The sequence below is a fragment of the Chanodichthys erythropterus genome, chromosome 3, assembly GCF_024489055.1.
Source record: "Chanodichthys erythropterus isolate Z2021 chromosome 3, ASM2448905v1, whole genome shotgun sequence".
Classification (NCBI taxonomy): Eukaryota; Metazoa; Chordata; class Actinopteri; order Cypriniformes; family Xenocyprididae; genus Chanodichthys; species Chanodichthys erythropterus.
Genome location: NC_090223.1, coordinates 48377537 through 48396223, shown reverse-complemented (window position 1 = coordinate 48396223; position 18687 = coordinate 48377537). Strand labels below are relative to the sequence as shown.

Below are 18687 nucleotides of genomic sequence, written 5' to 3'. Positions count from 1 at the left end.
CAAAACACTATTTCAGCTCTGGCTTCTTGTTGTTTGACAATACAACTCTGCTCAGGGCACCCATTTGGCCAGCAGCGGCCCTGTGCAAAATGACTCAGTTTCAAAGCGCTGGCGACACCTGCTGGTCAAAACTCAGCTCAAGAAATTATGATTACTGAGTCAGCTTACTGATTATTAATAAAGACTTAGACTATTTTTGTGCAGTTCCAGCCCCTTAGATTTTTTGTAATTTAAAAAGTGATTGACAAGTTTAAGGTGAAGTCTGTAAATTTTGTGCCACTAGAGGGACCATTGAGAGTTATGAAAACAATTCCAAATGCATTTCATGAACACTCCTACTATCACTTTTTATAGTACAATAGCATGGTATTTATATTAAGTACATGTAAATGTATCTGTAGTATAGTTAGCATAAAATAAATCTATTTTAAATACATTTTGGAAGAAACACTTTTCGCTTTGTTCACTATTTAGTGGTGGATGTAGCCTAAAATGGACACCCAGAAATTACTCTCTCTCTCTCTCTCTCTCTCTCTCTCTCTCTCTCTCTATATATATATATATATATATATATATATATATATTGTTGAAAGGGGCCTATATTTATTAAAACCAATTCACACCAAAGTCTTACCAAGTTTATAAGTTTTAAACATTTATAAGTTTTAAACATTTTTGTGTTGATTCAGAAATACCTACATACCTAGGTGAAAAAAGTGCACTTCTACAATGTACTTAAAGTATTCTGTTTTCGCACAGTATTTTTGTACTTAATATACTAAAAATTCTTCTTTAGTACTTCTTGAGATCATCTTAAAAACATCTAAGTGTACTCAACTGTGCTATTTTGAGCTCATCATAATGTTAATTGCATACAGATAATTTACATAAGCATCACATTCAGATCTTGGTTAAATGTTAGATAGCAAATAACACATGCTATTTTAACTATCGAAACGACTGTCAATATATACTTTCATGTATATAATCAAACAACATACAGTCTTAATAGGGAACCTATAATGCCCCTTTTACAAGATGTAATATTTTGTATAAGTCTCTGGTGTCCCCAGAATGTGTCTGTAAAGTTTCAGCTCAAAATACCCCACAGATCACTTATTACAAATTTGCCCCTATTTGGGTGTGAGCAGAAACATGCCATTTTTGTGTGTGTCCCTTTAAATGCAAATGAGCTGTTGCTCCAGGCCCCTTTCCAGAAGAGGGTGGAGCTTTAACAGCTTGAGCTTCGGTTGCTCAACAACAACAAAGCTGGAGAATCTCACGCAGCCAAAATGAGGATTGTCAGTAACGGTGTTCAGCCTTACATTGATCAAACCGGAGTCAGACACTAATTGAGAGACTCGGGAAGAAGTTACAACTTTTAGAATTCATCTGGACATTTCTGAACGGTTAGTGGATAAATTTATGCAGTTGCTGTGGAGTTGATTCAATTAATCGACTAGCATGTGCCATCATGTTAATCTTTTGTGCAAATCCAGCATTGAATTGACCCTCATTTGTGAAGCAGCTCAACTAACAACACTCTACTATAACAACTCTTCCTCTTCTCTAAAGCAGTCCAACATGGCCTCACCCCCTGCATGTTATCGGGGACAGGGTTTATGTAAATTTTAGGATTAGTCAAGATACTAACCTGGAAAGAAGCTGGTTTTAAAAGTTTTGCAGCCCATTCTCAACCTAACCACAGGCTCTATTCTAACCCTACAAAACTAACATAACAAACCCCTGTAAATCCCATCATAACACAACATTAACACCAACTTATGTCTCCCTGTGTTAATCTTATGCAAAAACACACAAAATAACACTTAATTTCAACATTTATTTATACAGTCTGATGCAAAGCATGCTGGGAATTAGAAATCTGCTGCAACTCAATCATATGGGATTCTCTTGCTTGATTCTCTTCCAAAGTTTCAAAAAACGAGTTGAACAAGGTTTAAAGCCTTTAACAGGAGGTGAGAAGCCTATTTTATATTATTTCACAGTCTAATCTAGTGATTGAAAATGCAACACCTCTGCAGAGACTCTGTGATGTAAAAAAGAGAGAGGCATTTATTTTGAAATGTTTCAGACCTTGTAATTTCCTGTTCATATCCTGGTCATGTGCTTTATGCTGGTGTCTAAAATAAGATAAGGCTATACAGAGAAAGCATAACATAGAAGAACATATTCAAATTCTCTAGCAATCATGAAATAAATAATCATCAAATACATAAATAACATTTTAGATTTCTAGATTTGAAGAAAATGAAAACAATGTGTGCTGTCACAATGCTAGTGTGAGATTTATTTTGTGTTTATGTAAATTTAATAATTTGGTTACTGTTCATGGGGCACATCTGTCACATTATTGATCTGGATGAGGAATTGGCGTGCTGACGCATGCGTAGTAGTGGTATGTACAGGAGAAGATGAAGCAAGCTGCGCTTGGCGCTTCTAACAGCATGAGCTATGACAAAAGAATGTAAAGCTTCATCTCTCCGTGTTTGCCTGCATTATTATGCCAAACCCATCTATGAGAGACAGGAGTTCCCTTTTGAGCTAACGGGGGAGTTTGAGATGGCTTTGGCTGTTTTTCAGCTCTCAAACGCTGGCTCCAGCGCTCAGACTCAGGATACGGAAGCCTGCTCTGCAGCCTCTTCCTCCCCGAGCGAGTATTTGATGTTGGGTTTGTCTAGCTCTGAGGAGTTGGACATTTTCAGCATCAAAGCAAGTGATTTGTATGACTTGTCAGCATACTCAACCCAGTTATGAGGAGCTTGTGGATGTTATTACTTGTGCCATGGTGAAATTAAACAACGATTCGTCCACCGAGAAGTGGGAAGTGCAAAAAAAAAGAGTAAGCTTGATGAGTGCTTCCTGCAGTCAAATGCACAACTTCCACATCAAGGCTTGCCATTCTTTCTCTGGAGAAAACTGTATTCATCTTGTGTTTCGAGCCCTACGGCACATAACTATCATGCCCAGGGTTGAAGAGATTTTGGCAGCTCATCTCTCTCCCTCAAAGCCCTGACATTGCCAACCAAGCCATGCCGTACAACATCTTCACTGGTGAGCAAGGCGTATATGGCGGCAGGTCAATGGGTGCTTGTTTATTCACTGTTTATAAGGAAATGCCAGCTTTTTTTTATAATAGCACTTATAGTATATGCATATAGTATATGAAGGTGTACAGTGTCTAATAATTGCTCTTCAGGTTTAGACTTTGAGTGAAAAGCCTATGGATAGTTTATGGGGATGCACATAAATATATTGTATACACATACACACACACACACACAGAAAAAAAATCATACAGACTTTGGAACCCAACCATGCATGCACAAACAAAACAAAACAAAAAAACTTAAATTTGCAAACACAAACACACACATGCAAACAATACACTTTTCATTCATACACACGCACACATTTTTATTGTATTAACAAGCTCAGCTGTATGTGGACACCTCTTGAGTAAAAATGCATATTGCAATTTTTTTTTTTTTTCAAATAAAACTCCCATAGTCCATAACTAATGTAGTTTTAACTTATTTTAATATAAATTCAGTTAAATCATTAAACATTTATATGACTTGCCAGTGACTTGTTTGACCCAAGCTACGACTTGACTTGAATTGCTCAACATAAATTGACCTGGACTTGCTTGAGACTTGAAGGTTAAGACTTGAGACTTACTTGTGACTTGCACATGCGTGACTTACTCCCACCTCTGGTTTGAGGCGAGCCTCACTATTGTGAAGACTTAAAGGTAGGATTTGTGTGGACAGGACATTTTGGATGGTTACTTTGGACATGAAATGTATCATTTATAAAGTATACTAAATGCAGAACATAAGGTTGTTCATTATGAATGCATACAGCCTCCACGTCCATGTGGAAGGAACCAGCACTTACTTCCACAGGTGCTGGACAGGATGTAGACAACAGAGTTCAGGAGTTGAGACCACGATACACCACTTTGTCAGGGTCTTCTATAATCCATAACCCCTCTTACACTAGGATTGTTTCTGTGTATTATAATACAATTTCATATAACATTGGCTGCCATTTAACATGCAATTATTTGTTTGAAAACATTACATTCATTACGCACTTAAGTATTATTTTAAAGTATATTATTTCAATAATAAGCATCTATTTTAGAAGCTACTCTAAAGTGTACTGCTGTCAGAGTGTGTTCACACCATGTCAGAATAATCATAATTACAAGTTGACAACTTGTTAAACTGTTCATACCTGAACTGTTCATATCATAGAGAAAACCGTCAAACTGCAAAACCAAAAGAAGAGAGTAAACGCCACCAATACAAATGGACAAAACTGTACAGACATCAGCAATCACTTCAGAGCATCACAGATTCAGTTTGTTTGGGAAAATGTCTCCAAGGACGGAAGCCGCTTCTGAGAAAGGCCAATGTTATATCAATAGATCACAAAATGACAAAAGATTATGTTAATCTTCTGGGTAAACCTTTATAATAACTGCACACTCTGAAGCATTAGTTAAGCATTAGTAAATAGTCAATTCATCATTTATAAAGCATTAATAGACATTAATAAGCAGTTTATATTATAGCTATAAATGCTTTGTTCTTGATTTATAAGCTATAATGTGTTTAATAATTAATGATCAATTTATCATATGTAAATTAAGTATTACTATATTTACAACCCAGTTATTTAGGAGTTGTCAGTGGTTCATAAGATCATTTCTGTTCCACAATGCCTGTAAAGCTGCCAGATCACCAGATCACAGCAGCACCAACACTACACAAATGGATCTTGTTGTTGAGGGGTCTGGGACAGTACTTGTTGACTTCAATAATCTAGCCCAAAGGAACACAGCTAGAAGACATTGTTCTAGCAAATAACTTTGGACAATGTCAGCGCAATGTGACTTTAAATCTGTCACTCAACATTCCCATAGGAGCCTCTGCTATGAATACAGGCTAAAGGTTATTTTCCAGCCATAGTATTTTTAGGGAGGAACATAAGAGTATTGTTAACCCAAAATAATACCAAAAACATTTATGCGTTAGAAACTGGTTGATGAAACATCAACTTTGAAAGCAGAACACTCTTGAAGAACAACTCTCTGACACCTTCATGGCAACTCGAAAACAGGAAGTAACACGTACAAATGCACACATGTATCATCAGTGTTAATCAGCATTTGGTTTCAGGGTTATTTAAATGTGACCCTGGACCACAAAACCAGTCATAATTCGCACAGGTATATTTGTAGCAATGGCCAACAAATGCCAAAAAGCCTTTTATGCAAAAAATCATTAAGATATTAAGTAAAGATCATGTTCCATGAAGATATTTTGTAAATTTCCTACAGTAAATATATCAAAAATGTATTTTTGTGAGTGGATATGTATTGCTAAGGAATTAATCTGGACAACTTTAAAGGCGATTTTCTCAATATTTAGATTTTTTTTTTTTTTTTTTTTTTAACCCTCAATTTTCAGATAATTGTATCTCAGCCAAATATTGTCCTATCCTAACAAACCATACATCAATGGAAAGCTTTTTTTTTTTTTTTCAGCTTATTCAAATAGAATTGTTCAAATTTCAAAAAATGGACCCTTATGACTTGTTTTGTGGTCCAGGGTCACAAATAATTGTAACACTTTATTTTAGTGTCTTTGTTGTAACTCACTGTCCTAACCCTATTGTAAGTACTTGTTAATTAATATTACTTAGTACTTAAATGTATAATTACACTGTAACAAATTAATAATAAATATTTTAAAAAACATAAATAAGCCACATTTGTTGTGCTCATTATTTTTTAGATACTGTTTAATATCAATAAGCATTAATAAACCTGTGTTTCACCCTTTAAAGTTCTATTGGAACTTTAAAGGGCTCTATCAGGAGCTTCATATAGAACCTTTTAGGGGTTCCCATCATGATAATTTGTTTTAATTCTTTTTTTTTATTAAATTGTATGTATTAAACAGTTTGTAAACAAAAAAATTAAACAGAAAGTATTATGCAAAACATTTAAGACATTCATCCTAATATATAATCTTTTTTGAGTGTTCTTTTATATTCAATCAAGAATCATATAGAATCCCAAATAACCTTTTTACCCAAATGCTGTCATATTAACAATATAATTAATTGAATCGGGGTCCAGCGAAACACACTGAAAAAAAGAAATTTTGTATTGCTTTTGTATGCTTCTTATAGGGTTAGTTCACCCAGAAGTTAAGTAATGAGTAAAGTGTCTTGAATGTTAATCTGTTCTCAGAATCTTTTCTATTTCATTAAAGGGTTAGTTCACCCAAAAATGAAAATTCTGTCATTAATTACTCACCCTCATGTCATTCCAAACTTGTAAGACTTTTGTTCATCTTTGGAACACAAATGAAGATATTTTTAAAAAATCTGAGGGTTTTCTGTCCATTTACAATCTACGCAACTTCCACTTACAAGCCCCAGAAAGGTACTAAAGACACCATTAAAGTAATTTGTGTGAGTTAACCATGGTAGTTTAACTTCAATTTTATGATCCGTGGTGGTTTAACGTCAATTTTATGAAGTGACATGAGTGCTTTTTTTGCACAAAAAAAGCATAATTTACCAATTTATTTACAAAATTTTTATATTCATTGGGTGTTCATGAGAGCACCATGACACATTCATGTTGTCTTGACATGAGAGCAGAGGCTGTTGCGTGAACGTGTGTCGGGGAATAATATTTTGTAAATAAAGTGGTATATGTTTTTCTATTTTCAATTTGTTGTACATTACCTGCCATCTTTTCCCCGCCTCCCTCCCTCTCCGTGTCAGCAAGAGCAGGGGCTGGACCGCACTGACAAAACTCTTGCACACACGGCAGGCTTTTTCAGCATTTAGAGTCAGCGAGAAAGACACAAGACAGTCTGAGAAGCAAGATTGAGAGAAAAGGCATTCAAATGTTTTTTTCTAGATGGTGATAGAAAAGTGAGAAGTCTAGCCTTGCTTTGAAACAGAAGGTAGTTGGAGAGGCGCCTGAAGAGAGACAACTTTTGAAGAGAATTTTCTCACGATTAAAACATAAGCTGTTTTCAATATTTATTTTTCAGTTTTTAAGTCTCTTTCACTCTTTGACCATGAGGCACATCTATCTGCTGAGTCTGGGTGAGTCACACTTCAGATGTTTTTAGGATTGAAGTTTCCACTGATGAATGTAGAGACAGATGTTTGTATGGAGCCACACAGTGGTTTTGCTAACTCAAATGTTGCCCTGCCAACCACTGCGTAATTGTTGCTGTTTTAAAAATAGAGAAACAGCAAATGGCCACTGAGAGGAAACTGCCACAGATAGGAAAATCTGATGTCACAATGGGGTAGTTTTTGTGAGAATCAGGGTCCAGAAGCTCTAGTTATCTGGAAAGCACCAGCTGAATGTGAGTGACGAATGGAGAAGAAACAGACGGTTCTGCTCCTGTTCTCATAGTCTTAAGACATTCAAGTGTTTGGAAAAGAACTGTGAAGTAAAATGAAAGTATCAGCTGTAGATCTCATTATTATTTTGTACATGATTTTGGGCAAGAGATTGTTGTGAAACAAGGACTGGTATGTATTCAAACACTGTCCTCATGAACCTTCAAAGACAATGAAATAGTAAAATCATGATATACTTTGTGAGTTCAGTCTGGGATGTTGTGGGACAATGATAAGTGAAACTGAGTGTTGTTTAGCTCAACGTTAAAGGGTTAATTCAGCCAAATATGACAATCCTGTCATTATTTACTCACCTTTACTCAAAAAAAAAAAAAGTTAAATGGCGTTATAGAACCAAAGAGTTCTTGACTCAATTTTAAAATACCCTTTATGGTTGTATATAGGGAGAAATGTCTTAAATATTTACCATGTTATTTAAATTTTTCTATTGATAAAGTTTGTTTACAGGCTGATTAATTCATAAAATTTCATCAAAATGAAAAATAAATTAAAACAAAATTAATCAATTAAAAATAAATCCATAAAATGATCCCATGATTGGAACCCCTAAAAGGTTCTACTGTAAATATGAAGCACCGGACAAAACCCTTTAAGCTTCTGCTGTATATAAGAATGTTTTAACCTGTATGATTTCTGTGGAGCACAAATAAAGATATTACCAAACCATTTTGATGACCAATGACAAAAACACTGAGACGTTTCTCAAAATATCTTCTTTGTAAGTAGTCGTTTTTGGGTGAACTATCCCTTTAAAGCTTGAAGTTGCGTGGCTTTGATTTTGACAATGGAAAAATGTTGACAGATACCGAATTAGGACAGGAAATCCAAGGTGTTGTCATGTGTCCACACAGCTGAGAGGCCCAGGAAGATGGGATGGTGACATTAAACCAAGGGCAAACTATGAAGAGGGGAAAAATGTTACATAAACCTTATTAAAGGATAAGAACAAAATCATAAAATATTTTTTTGTCTGGTGCTTACAATAATGAGCAAGACCACACCTTAGGTAATGATGGAGTCACCATTGTAAAAAGTGTTACACCACTTTTTAAGAGTCTTCTGGGTTTATATAAGAAAATAGGATGGGCTCAGTTTGACATGCATGGCACTTAAATGTCTACGTCATGGATGACACACATGCAGTTTACATACAGTGATGTCCAATATTCTGAGGCCACTAGTGAAAATGCTTATACTTTCTATTAAACACAAACATTTTAATTGCATAGCTTCTTAAAAAAAGTAAAAAATAAAAATAAAATAATACAAAAAAACTGAATTGAAAATGAACATGAATTTCTTTTGGCATTTAGTTCTGTTTATTTGCAAGTTGATGTATAAAAAGTCCCAGATTTTCAACATAGTCTCAGACCTTTGGACCCACTATATGTGCTTCAAGGTAAACACCAAAGACACTAAACTTGCAGTAACAGACTCTTTATTTTTGCTTATAGGTATTTTATTGACACTGACAGAGAGCACAGCGGCTGACTGCCCTGAGGGATATGAAATATTTAGGGGGAAGTGTGTAGGTATGAATAAAAAGACAAACATGATACTTTTGTTGATACAGTTGAATATTATTGAATAGCTGGAAATTAAAAATAGCTGTAAATTATACTGCAGATAAGACACATTTATGCACTGAATCAGCACATATTAATGAATTGTAATAAAAATAAAGACAAAAGTGCTGTGGTTATTTATACTGTTTTTGTCATTGCTATAGATGAAGATGAGTGTAAGTCTGAACCACCCATTTGTGGAGAAAATGCAACATGCAACAACACAATTGGCAGTTTCCACTGTCTGTGTCAAGAAGGGTTCACACCAACTCACAATTTCACCCAAGTGGATGGTATTAAATGCCAAGGTAAAGAGAGCTTGATATGATACATCTCATATGACCTCTGTGCAGCAGAAACAACATCTGAATCTCTGTTCATCTCATTCCAGACATCAATGAATGTGTGAATCAAAGCATTGATTGTGGTCCTAATGCAAAATGCGTAAATTCTGAAGGAGGTTATTTCTGTACATGTGAAACTGGCTACTTTTCCAGCAATGGGAACAAGACATTTATTGATCGACAAGGAATTCAATGTATTGGTAAGAAACTATTAGACATTTTGAAGCCATCTATTGTGTAACTTTGCTTTTGGTCTAATGTGAGAGTTTTCATTTGACATGCTTTTGTTTACTGTCTGTCTCTAAATTAAAGACAGAGATGAATGCGCTTATCCCAGTATTTGTGGAATAAATGCAACATGTCATAACACCCCCGGTAATTTCTACTGCATCTGTGCTGCGGGCTTCAGACTGAAGTCAGGAGAAACTAACTTCACTGATCTACATGAATCCTGCATGAGTAGGTCCTTTAAAACTGTAAAGTTTTGACACATTGATATTTGAGTTTATTTTTTAGAAATGTAAGATCCTTCTCCAACATGTTGTTTTCATGTTGTTGAAGGTTTTTGTGACATTGATAAATCCATCTGTGGAGAAGGAGGAGTCTGCCATAACAGCAAAGACGGCCATGAATGTGTCTGCAGGTCAGGATTCACCAACTATGGTCACAAACAAATGAAGTGCACAGGTTAGTGTTAAATGTGAAGATCTGATCATTACGGTTCCTAAATATCTATTTAATTTCATGCTTTCAAAAAAAAATCATAGCAATAGTTGCTTGTGTTTGCTCATTCTGAACGGACTGTCAGACTGTGCATTAGTGATGTAGTTTTTTCGGTAACTCATTCTGCTAGTTACTTTGATAGGCCAATAGGTGGCGATAAGTAACTGTTAAGAGTGAGTCATTGAATAATTCGTTCAACAGGAACAACATGCCACACAACTATATTTTGTTAGGAGACGGCTAATGATTAATTCTGCCGTGGCTTTGTTTGTAAATATGATATATGCAGAGCAAAAATAGAAAAAAGTAACTGGCAATACTGTGTGTAAAATGTAAGTTACTCAATATGAACTTAAATGGCAGTTTTAAACAAGAACATCTGAATCTCTGTTCATTTCATTCCAGACATCAATGAATGTGTGGATCAAAGCATTGATTGTGGTCCTAATGCAGAATGCACAAATTCTGAAGGAGGTTATTTCTGCACATGTAAAACTGGCTACTTTTCCAGCAGTGGGAAAGAGATATTTATTGCTGGACAAGGAATTCAATGTTTTGGTAAGAAACTATTACAGCAACAGACATTTTGAGGCCATCTATTGTGTAACTTTGCTTTTGGTCTAATGTGAGAGTTTTCAGTTGACATGTTTTGTTTATTTTCTGTCTCTAATTTACAGGCTGTGATATAATTTATTCAAACTTCTGCATACGACAGGATTAATTTACACTTCTATGGACGGAAAAAAAAATGTGTCTTCAGGATAACCACAAGCTGGAAACATATAATCTGCCCTGAAAAACTATCCATTCTGTCACCTGATGGAGTTTGGGATTCTTGCCACCTTCGCCTCTGGCTTGCTTATTGGGGGACACTTACTTTTCAACAATATTATGTTGATGGCATCACTGTTTTCTGCAGAACTGCTTTTAGATTAAATTAACTAATGAACTACTTGCATTGAGCCTTGTGACGCACATCCGGTTTGAAATATTACGGCTCAGTTGTTTCCAGTTATAGGCCTATATATTTTCAATGTGCCACATAGCTTACTAAACCCCTCTTAAAACGAAAGTCCTTGATATGATTTTAGATTTAAGACATATTCAGAGACAAGAGAAAAGATATTCTGATGTACAGACCTTTCCAAACTCAACGGAACTTTAAGTTTTAATCCAACATAAAATTACAAACAAAATTTCCAACTCTAACTCCTCCTAGAGCTTTAACTCTACAACCTCCAAACTCAGCTCAGACCTTCAGACTGTCCTGACTGTGTGCTATATCTTTTCTAACTGATCCGACTTACATTTTTTTTTCAAACTTCAAGTTTTTAAAGCTTGTTTAAACATTGTGGTCCAGCTTTCGCATGCCAACTTCAAAGTTTGTCTTGACAACCTTTTTTATTTAGTTTAGTAATTGATGATCTTTACAAAGAACAACAACAGCCAAAATGCGAACTTGCTCAACTGACGTCTCAGCATGCACAATAAATACAACAAAACATCAAAAAAAAAAATTCAAAAAACATTATTAACACTAGAAGTCCCAGAGATTTGTAACCCTCCTTTAGCCAAGTGGATGCTAACTGGCTAGTCTTTTGGCTATCATTAGCATCAATTCATGTGTAAATATGGTCATTACCTGAGCAATCTACATTAACATCATATTATAGACATTTTTTTATATTGTTTTTACTGTGTGTATTTGCGAAAATGAATATGTATATGTATAATGTTACTTATGCTATGTCAAAGTAAAGATTCTTTTTAAAGGTGCCGTAGAACGTCTTTTCAAAAAATGTAAAATAAGTCTAAGGTGTCCCCTGAATGTGTCTGTGAAGTTTCAGCTCAAAATACCCCACAGATTTTTTTATTTTATTAAGTTTTTTTAACTGCCTATTTTGGGGCATCATTAAATATGCGCCGATTCAGGCTGCGGCCCCTTTAAATTCTAGTGCTCCCTGCCCACGGAGCTCGCGCTTGCCTTAAACAGCATAAATAAAGTTCAAACAGCTAATATAACCCTCAAAATGGATCTTTACAAATTGTTCGTCATGCAGCATGTCTAATCGCGTAAGTATGGTATTTATTTTAATATTTACATCTGATTCTAAATGAGTTTGATGGTGCTCCGTAGCTAAAGCTAACATTACACACTGTTGGAGAGATTTATAAAGAATGAAGTTGTGTTTATGAATTATACAGACTGCAAGTGTTTAAAAATGAAAATAGCGACGGCTCTCGTTTCCGTGAATACAGTAAGAAACGATGGTAACTTTAACCACAATTAACAGTACATTAGCAACATGCTAACAAAACATTTAGAAAGACAATTCACAAATATCACTAAAAATATCATGTTATCATGAATCATGTCAATTATTGTTGTTCTTGCTGGCTTACCTAGTCTGATGATTCAGCTTTGCACAGATCCAGACGTTAATACTGGCTGCCCTTGTCTAATGCCTTGAACATGGGCTGGCATATGCAAATATTGGGGGCGTACATATTAATGATCCCGACTGTTACGTAACAGTCGGTGTTATGTTGAGATTCGCCTCTTCTTCGGAGGTCTTTTAAACAAATGAGATTTATATAAGAAGGAGGAAACAATGGAGTTTGAGACTCACTGTATGTCATTTCAATACAATACAATACAATACAAGTTTATTTATATAGCACATTTAAAAACAACTGGTGTTGACCAAAGTGCTTTACAAGGCAAAAAAGTCGACAATAACGACAAAATTAAGCACCAGAGAAACAATAAAAGAGAAAAGAATAAAAATAAAAGAGAACAGCTATTTACAAAAACAATTTAGGGCAATATGAGTCACGGGATATTGAAAGCCATGGAAAAATAGTAGGTTTTCAGGGCAGATTTAAAAGTTGACAAGGTTTGGGCAGATCTGATGTAGGCTGGAAGACTATTCCATAACTTGGGGCCGATGGCCGCAAATGCGCGATCACCCCTGTTTTTAAGTCTGGTTCTAGGAACATGAAGTAATTCAGAGTTCCTAGATCTAAGTGATCTGGACTGAGAGGATGGAAGCAGTAATTCAGATATGTACTGTGGCGCTTGGTTCCGCAAAGACTTAAAAACAAATAACAAGACTTTGAAGTCAATTCTGTATTTGACCGGTAACCAGTGAAGCGAAATCAGAACTGGTGTAATGTGATCATTTTTACGCTTCCCTTTAAGGAGCCGGGCTGCAGCATTTTGGACTAACTGTAAGCGTGTAAGACAAGACTGAGAGGCACCAATATACAAGGAATTACAATAGTCTAGGCGAGACGTCACAAATGCATGCATGACAGTTTCAAGATTCTTACCAGACAAAAAGGGCTTAACCTTTGCTAAAAGACGAAGATGATAGAAACAAGACCTAACCACAGAACCTATCTGCTTATCAAATTTAAGACTGTTATCAAGCAAAACCCCCAGATTCCGAACACAGGTCGTACTGTATGGTAACAAAGTATCGAGATCAACATCATAAATGCTGCAATCATTTGAACCAAACAAGATAATTTCAGTCTTGCTCTCGTTAAGACATAAGAAATTACTAGCAAGCCAGAGTTTCAATTCATCTAAGCAGTCAAATATTGGCTTAAAGGCAAGCTTATCATCACGCTTTATAGGCAGATAAATTTGTGTGTCGTCAGCGTACAGATGAAAAGATACACCATATTTAGATAAAATAGAACCCAAAGGTAACATATAAAGATTAAACAGTACCGGGCCAAGAATAGAGCCCTGAGGGACACCAGAACTTAACTGTTTACTAGAGGAAGAATGGTGCCCAAGGCTGACAGAGTAACTCCTATTTGTTAAATATGAGCGAAACCATTGGAGCACCGTACCCCCAAGGCCCACACATTTTTCTAAACGTAATAAGAGAATGTTGTGGTCAACCAGGTCAAAAGCAGAGCTAAGGTCTAGCAAGACCAAAGCCACAGACTGCCCAGTATCGGTGGTAAGCATTACAACATTCATAACTCTTAAAAGGGCCGATTCAGTGCTGTGACGAACTTTAAAACCAGATTGAAATTTCTCATGAATATTGTTATCATTCAAAAAAGGCAAAAGTTGGCTCAAGACCACTTTTTCTAAAATTTTTGATAGAAAAGGTAAATTTGAAATTGGTCGAAAATTACTCAAAAGAGTAGGATTCAAATTTGTTTTTTTAAGATGAGGCAGAACAGAGGCATGTTTAAGGCATTCAGGTACAGTCCCAGTGGAAAGACATTTGTTGATGACAAACAACAAATCAGGGCCAATAGCTTGAAAAACTTGCTTAAGAAAATGTGTGGGAATCACATCCTGAGGGCAGCTAGTAGATTTTAAACCAGCAATAATCACTTTAAGAGAGTCCAAGGTGATAGACTCAAAGACAGACCATGTAGAAGAGCAGAGAGGAACATCAATTGGTGTATAGGCTGACAAAGGCAATAGAGATTTAATCTGTGAGATTTTATCATTAAAATAACTGGCAAAATCCTCACAAAGAGAAACAGATGTCACAGGAAAGTGATTAATAGTGGGATTGAGAGCAGAATCAATTATTGTGAATAAGGCTTTAGGCCTAGTAGTGTTACTTAAAATTACCTCAGAGAAATATTTACGTTTTGCAGCATTAGCAGCTCGCTGAAATGCAGAGAGAGAGTCCTTTAGGATTTCATAAGAAACTTGTAATCTATCCTTATTCCACTTACGTTCAGCCCTTCTACAGGTCTGTCTGAGCGAACGAGTAGTGTCATTTAACCAAGGCTTAGAATTGTGTTTATGTTTTTTCAACTTAAGAGGAGCAACAACATCTAAAATATTAAAACAGATGGAATTAAAGAAGTTTAAGTGTTCGTCAGCATCTAGATAACTTAAACATGAGTCCATGTCCTGATTGGCACGTAGTTCAGAATATAAAACTGTAAAATCATCACTAGAACAATCTGAAAAAACACGAGTCAGCCGTGAAGGGGGTTGTTGCTTATGTATAGTTACGTTAAAGGGTAAAGAGAACAGGATTGGCAAATGATCCGACATGCCAGAGTCTAAGATGTTAATGTCCAGTACAGGTAAACCCCGTGATAAAATTAAGTCCAAAGTATGACCCTGAATATGAGTGGGGCCAGACACCCACTGATCAAAATCAAATGAGTCAATGAGACTTCGAAACTCTTTAGAGAGTGGCTTAGAGTCACAGCATACATGGATATTAAAATCTCCCAAGATTAAAATTCTGTCGTGACTGGTAACAATATCCCCCAGAAACTCAGCAAATTCGTTGAGAAAGTCCTTGTTTGGCTGGGGTGGGCGATAAACCAAAGCAAACACCATGGAGACATTTAATGTGGGCTGAAACAACAGCACTTCAAAGGTGCAATGAAGGCTAATTGTTAAACAGCGATAGAAATAAGAGTTTTTAAACACTGCTGCAAGTCCCCCACCGCGGCCTGATAGCCGAGGAGAATTTAAAAAGTTACAGTCTTGTGGAACCAGTTCAGTGAACGGACTTAACTCACCAGGTTTAATCCAAGTTTCAGTAATGAATAAAATATCCAGGGCGTGAGACGTAAAGAAGTCGTTTAATAAAAATGTCTTGTTCACCACCGACCGTGCGTTGATCAAAGCCAACTTAGGTAGCGATGTGCATTTTTCAGGCTGTGTAAATCGGTTTAGCGGTCTGAGGTTGAAAGGATTCACTCCACGGCGACGAATGCGGGGGGAGAGATCATGTAACGGCACTGACGAAGAAGATGGAACAACAGACCGAAGCCACCGACGAGACGCGCCCGCATAACAACAAAGGGCGCGTTCACAGGCCGGCATGGGACCGACACACACAGGCGGAGACCGTGCAGAAGACTTCAGCCGAACAGCAACTCCACTCCGCTTGCCGCGCCTCCTCCGGCGCCGCTGCCTCCAAGGGAAATCGGCAGGATGCCAACACAGGTGATCAGGGAGATATGAGAGGGCAGGTAGGGGAATTCGGCCTGGCGCACCAATGTCGCTCTTGGCGGAGTCTATAGCCATGCGAATGTTTAATAGTGTTTGGCGGTCATAAACCAGCAGCGTATTACAGCCAGTGATTACAAAAGATAAATATAAAATCATAAAATATAGAAACGAGAGAGCAAGCAGTAGACGGCGTGCCACACACAACGGCGCCATCTTTCAGTTTCCATGTACTGAACTCTTGTTATTTAACTATGCGAAGGTAAATTCAATTTTCAATTCTAGGGCACCTTTAATATGCCAATAAAAATACTGTGAGCTCGTTTTATGTGTTTGTTTTTGCTTGAGTTTGACTTTGAGTTGGTTTTCACTGTATTCTGTATACCATCATTTTGTTTGAGATGGAAATTTCAACGTTTAAAGTGTTTTGGATCCGCATTGAAATTTTGATGAAAGTCGACAGCACACACGGGTGGAGTTAGTGACATTGAACTAACAGTGATTTGTATTTGATGAGCACAAGATCATGCAGGTGTATATCTCTGCAGAGCACTAGTGGGTGTTTCACGATCAATGAGGCGTTTTCAAACTACGATGGGCTTTTCAACTGCTTTACCTGATTTGCTCTGCTCCACTGGGGGCTTGGTTTAGGGGTGGGCCTTCATGATTTTAGCAAGTCTGAAAAGTATCTATTGTAGTTTGAAATTGACAACTGAATGCTTGGTAAACGCCCAATTTGTTTTGTGTCCCAGTAGTCTAATTGATGCTTAATCATTAGAGAGAAAACACAGATGCATCCTATACAGATGTCTTGTGTTGAACCACCTGACATACTTCCACGACTTCTCTAGGACAGTTTCAAACAATGGTGGATCTACCTTATTATTTCTCTGTTCCTTTGTTTTGCATGCTTGTTATTTGATTTATATTGTTACTGACTGTAATTAGATACGTTAAAAAGTTATTAAAGTGCTTGAATAAAGCATCCATTTTTCTCCATTCTTAAAATGCATATTGCTTTAGTAATATTTATAATAAGAATATTATAGTATTTTGTGGAAGTCAATGGGGCCCATCAACTGTCTGGTTAGCAACATTCTTTAAAATATTTTCTTTTGTGTTCAGAAGAAAGAAACTCATACAGGTTTGGAACAAAATGAGAAGTAAATGATGACAGAATTTTCATTTTGGGGTGAACTATCCCTAAAGAAATTTTAATTGAAAAAACCTAAGCTATTTTATTCTTCAAGATAAAATTGTTACTTGAATGCTACATATTTTCTCAGAAAATGTATGTTACAAAGGGATGTTGCTTCAGCATCATAATATTGTTTGATCAATGTTACAATGTGATGTTGATTTTAAATCACTTTTGCTAAAAAACTGAAAATGCAACTGAAATGTAATGACAACATGGTAAGACTTTACATTAATGTTCATTAGTTAAACATTAGATAATATATTAACTAACATGAACTAACAATGATCAATACATTTGTTACTGTATTTGATCTTTGTTAACAAATGAAAACACAGCTGTTCATGTTAGTTCACAGTGCATTAACTAATGTTAACATGATTTTAATAATGTATTAGTAAATGTTGAAATTAAAAGTATTAGTGGACAAGGATTAGTCCACTTTTAAATAAACTTTTGCTGATAATTCACTCACCTCCATGTCATCCAAGATGTTCATGTCTTTCTTTCTTCAGTTGAAAAGAAATTAAAGTTTTTGATGAAAACATTCCAGGATTATTCTCAATATAGTGGACTTCAATGGGCACCAAACAATTGAAGGTCATAATTAGTTTCAGTGCAGCTTCAAATTGTTCAACACGATCCCAGATGAGAAATAAGGGTCTTATCTAGTGAAACCATCGCTCATTTTCTGAAAAAAAAAAGAAAATTATATACGTTTTAACCTTAAATGCTCATCTTGAACTTGTTACGTGCTGGTGTTGTAGAGATGAGGCGTTCACGGACTTCCACAGTAAATGGGTATTTATTAACATAAAGGTACGGTGGCCGAGAGAGCTCAACGCGCTGCAAATGAGAAAACATCTTCATCAGTTTGACAACACATGCGCTGCAAACTCCACAACACTTACAAATAGTGAAACGCGCTGCAAATAAAGAAAACATCTTCATCAGTTTGACAACACATATGCGCTGCAAACTCCACAACACTTACAAATAGTGAAACGCGCTGCAAATAAAGAAAACATCTTCATCAGTTTGACAACACACGCGCTGCAAACTCCACATGTTTTCTTTATTTGCAGCGCGTTTCACTATTTGCAAGTGTTGTGGAGTTTGCAGCGCATGTGTTGTCAAACTGATGAAGATGTTTTCTTTATTTGCAGCGCGTTTCACTATTTGTAAGTGTTGTGGAGTTTGCAGCGCGTGTGTTGTCAAACTGATGAAGATGTTTTCTTTATTTGCAGCGCGTTTCACTATTTGTAAGTGTTGTGGAGTTTGCAGCGCATGTGTTGTCAAACTGATGAAGATGTTTTCTTTATTTGCAGCGCGTTTTTCTTTTTGTAAGTGTTGTGGAGTTTGCAGCGCGTGTGTTGTCAAACTGATGAAGATGTTTTCTTTATTTGCAGCGCG

At 36.3% G+C, this 18687-nt stretch overlaps 1 protein-coding gene across 2 annotated transcripts; it reads left to right on the top strand.

The window, feature by feature from the left end:
• The first annotated feature begins 1380 nt into the window (after positions 1 to 1380).
• On the top strand, positions 1381 to 12721 carry LOC137017877 (adhesion G protein-coupled receptor E1). Of its 2 annotated transcripts, XM_067382613.1 has the most exons (9): positions 1381 to 1409; positions 7107 to 7161; positions 8943 to 9020; positions 9218 to 9361; positions 9445 to 9597; positions 9710 to 9856; positions 9959 to 10084; positions 10526 to 10678; positions 10798 to 12721. In XM_067382613.1, the coding sequence occupies exons 2-9, from the start codon at positions 7134 to 7136 to the stop codon at positions 10839 to 10841; spliced, it is 873 nt and encodes a 290-aa protein (XP_067238714.1). In that variant the 5' UTR covers positions 1381 to 1409; positions 7107 to 7133; the 3' UTR covers positions 10842 to 12721. The 2 variants fall into 2 exon arrangements, with proteins under 2 accessions (XP_067238714.1, XP_067238716.1); XM_067382615.1 differs by lacking the exons at positions 1381 to 1409; positions 9710 to 9856 and having other exon boundaries at positions 6905 to 7161.
• The last annotated feature ends 5966 nt before the right edge of the window (positions 12722 to 18687 follow it).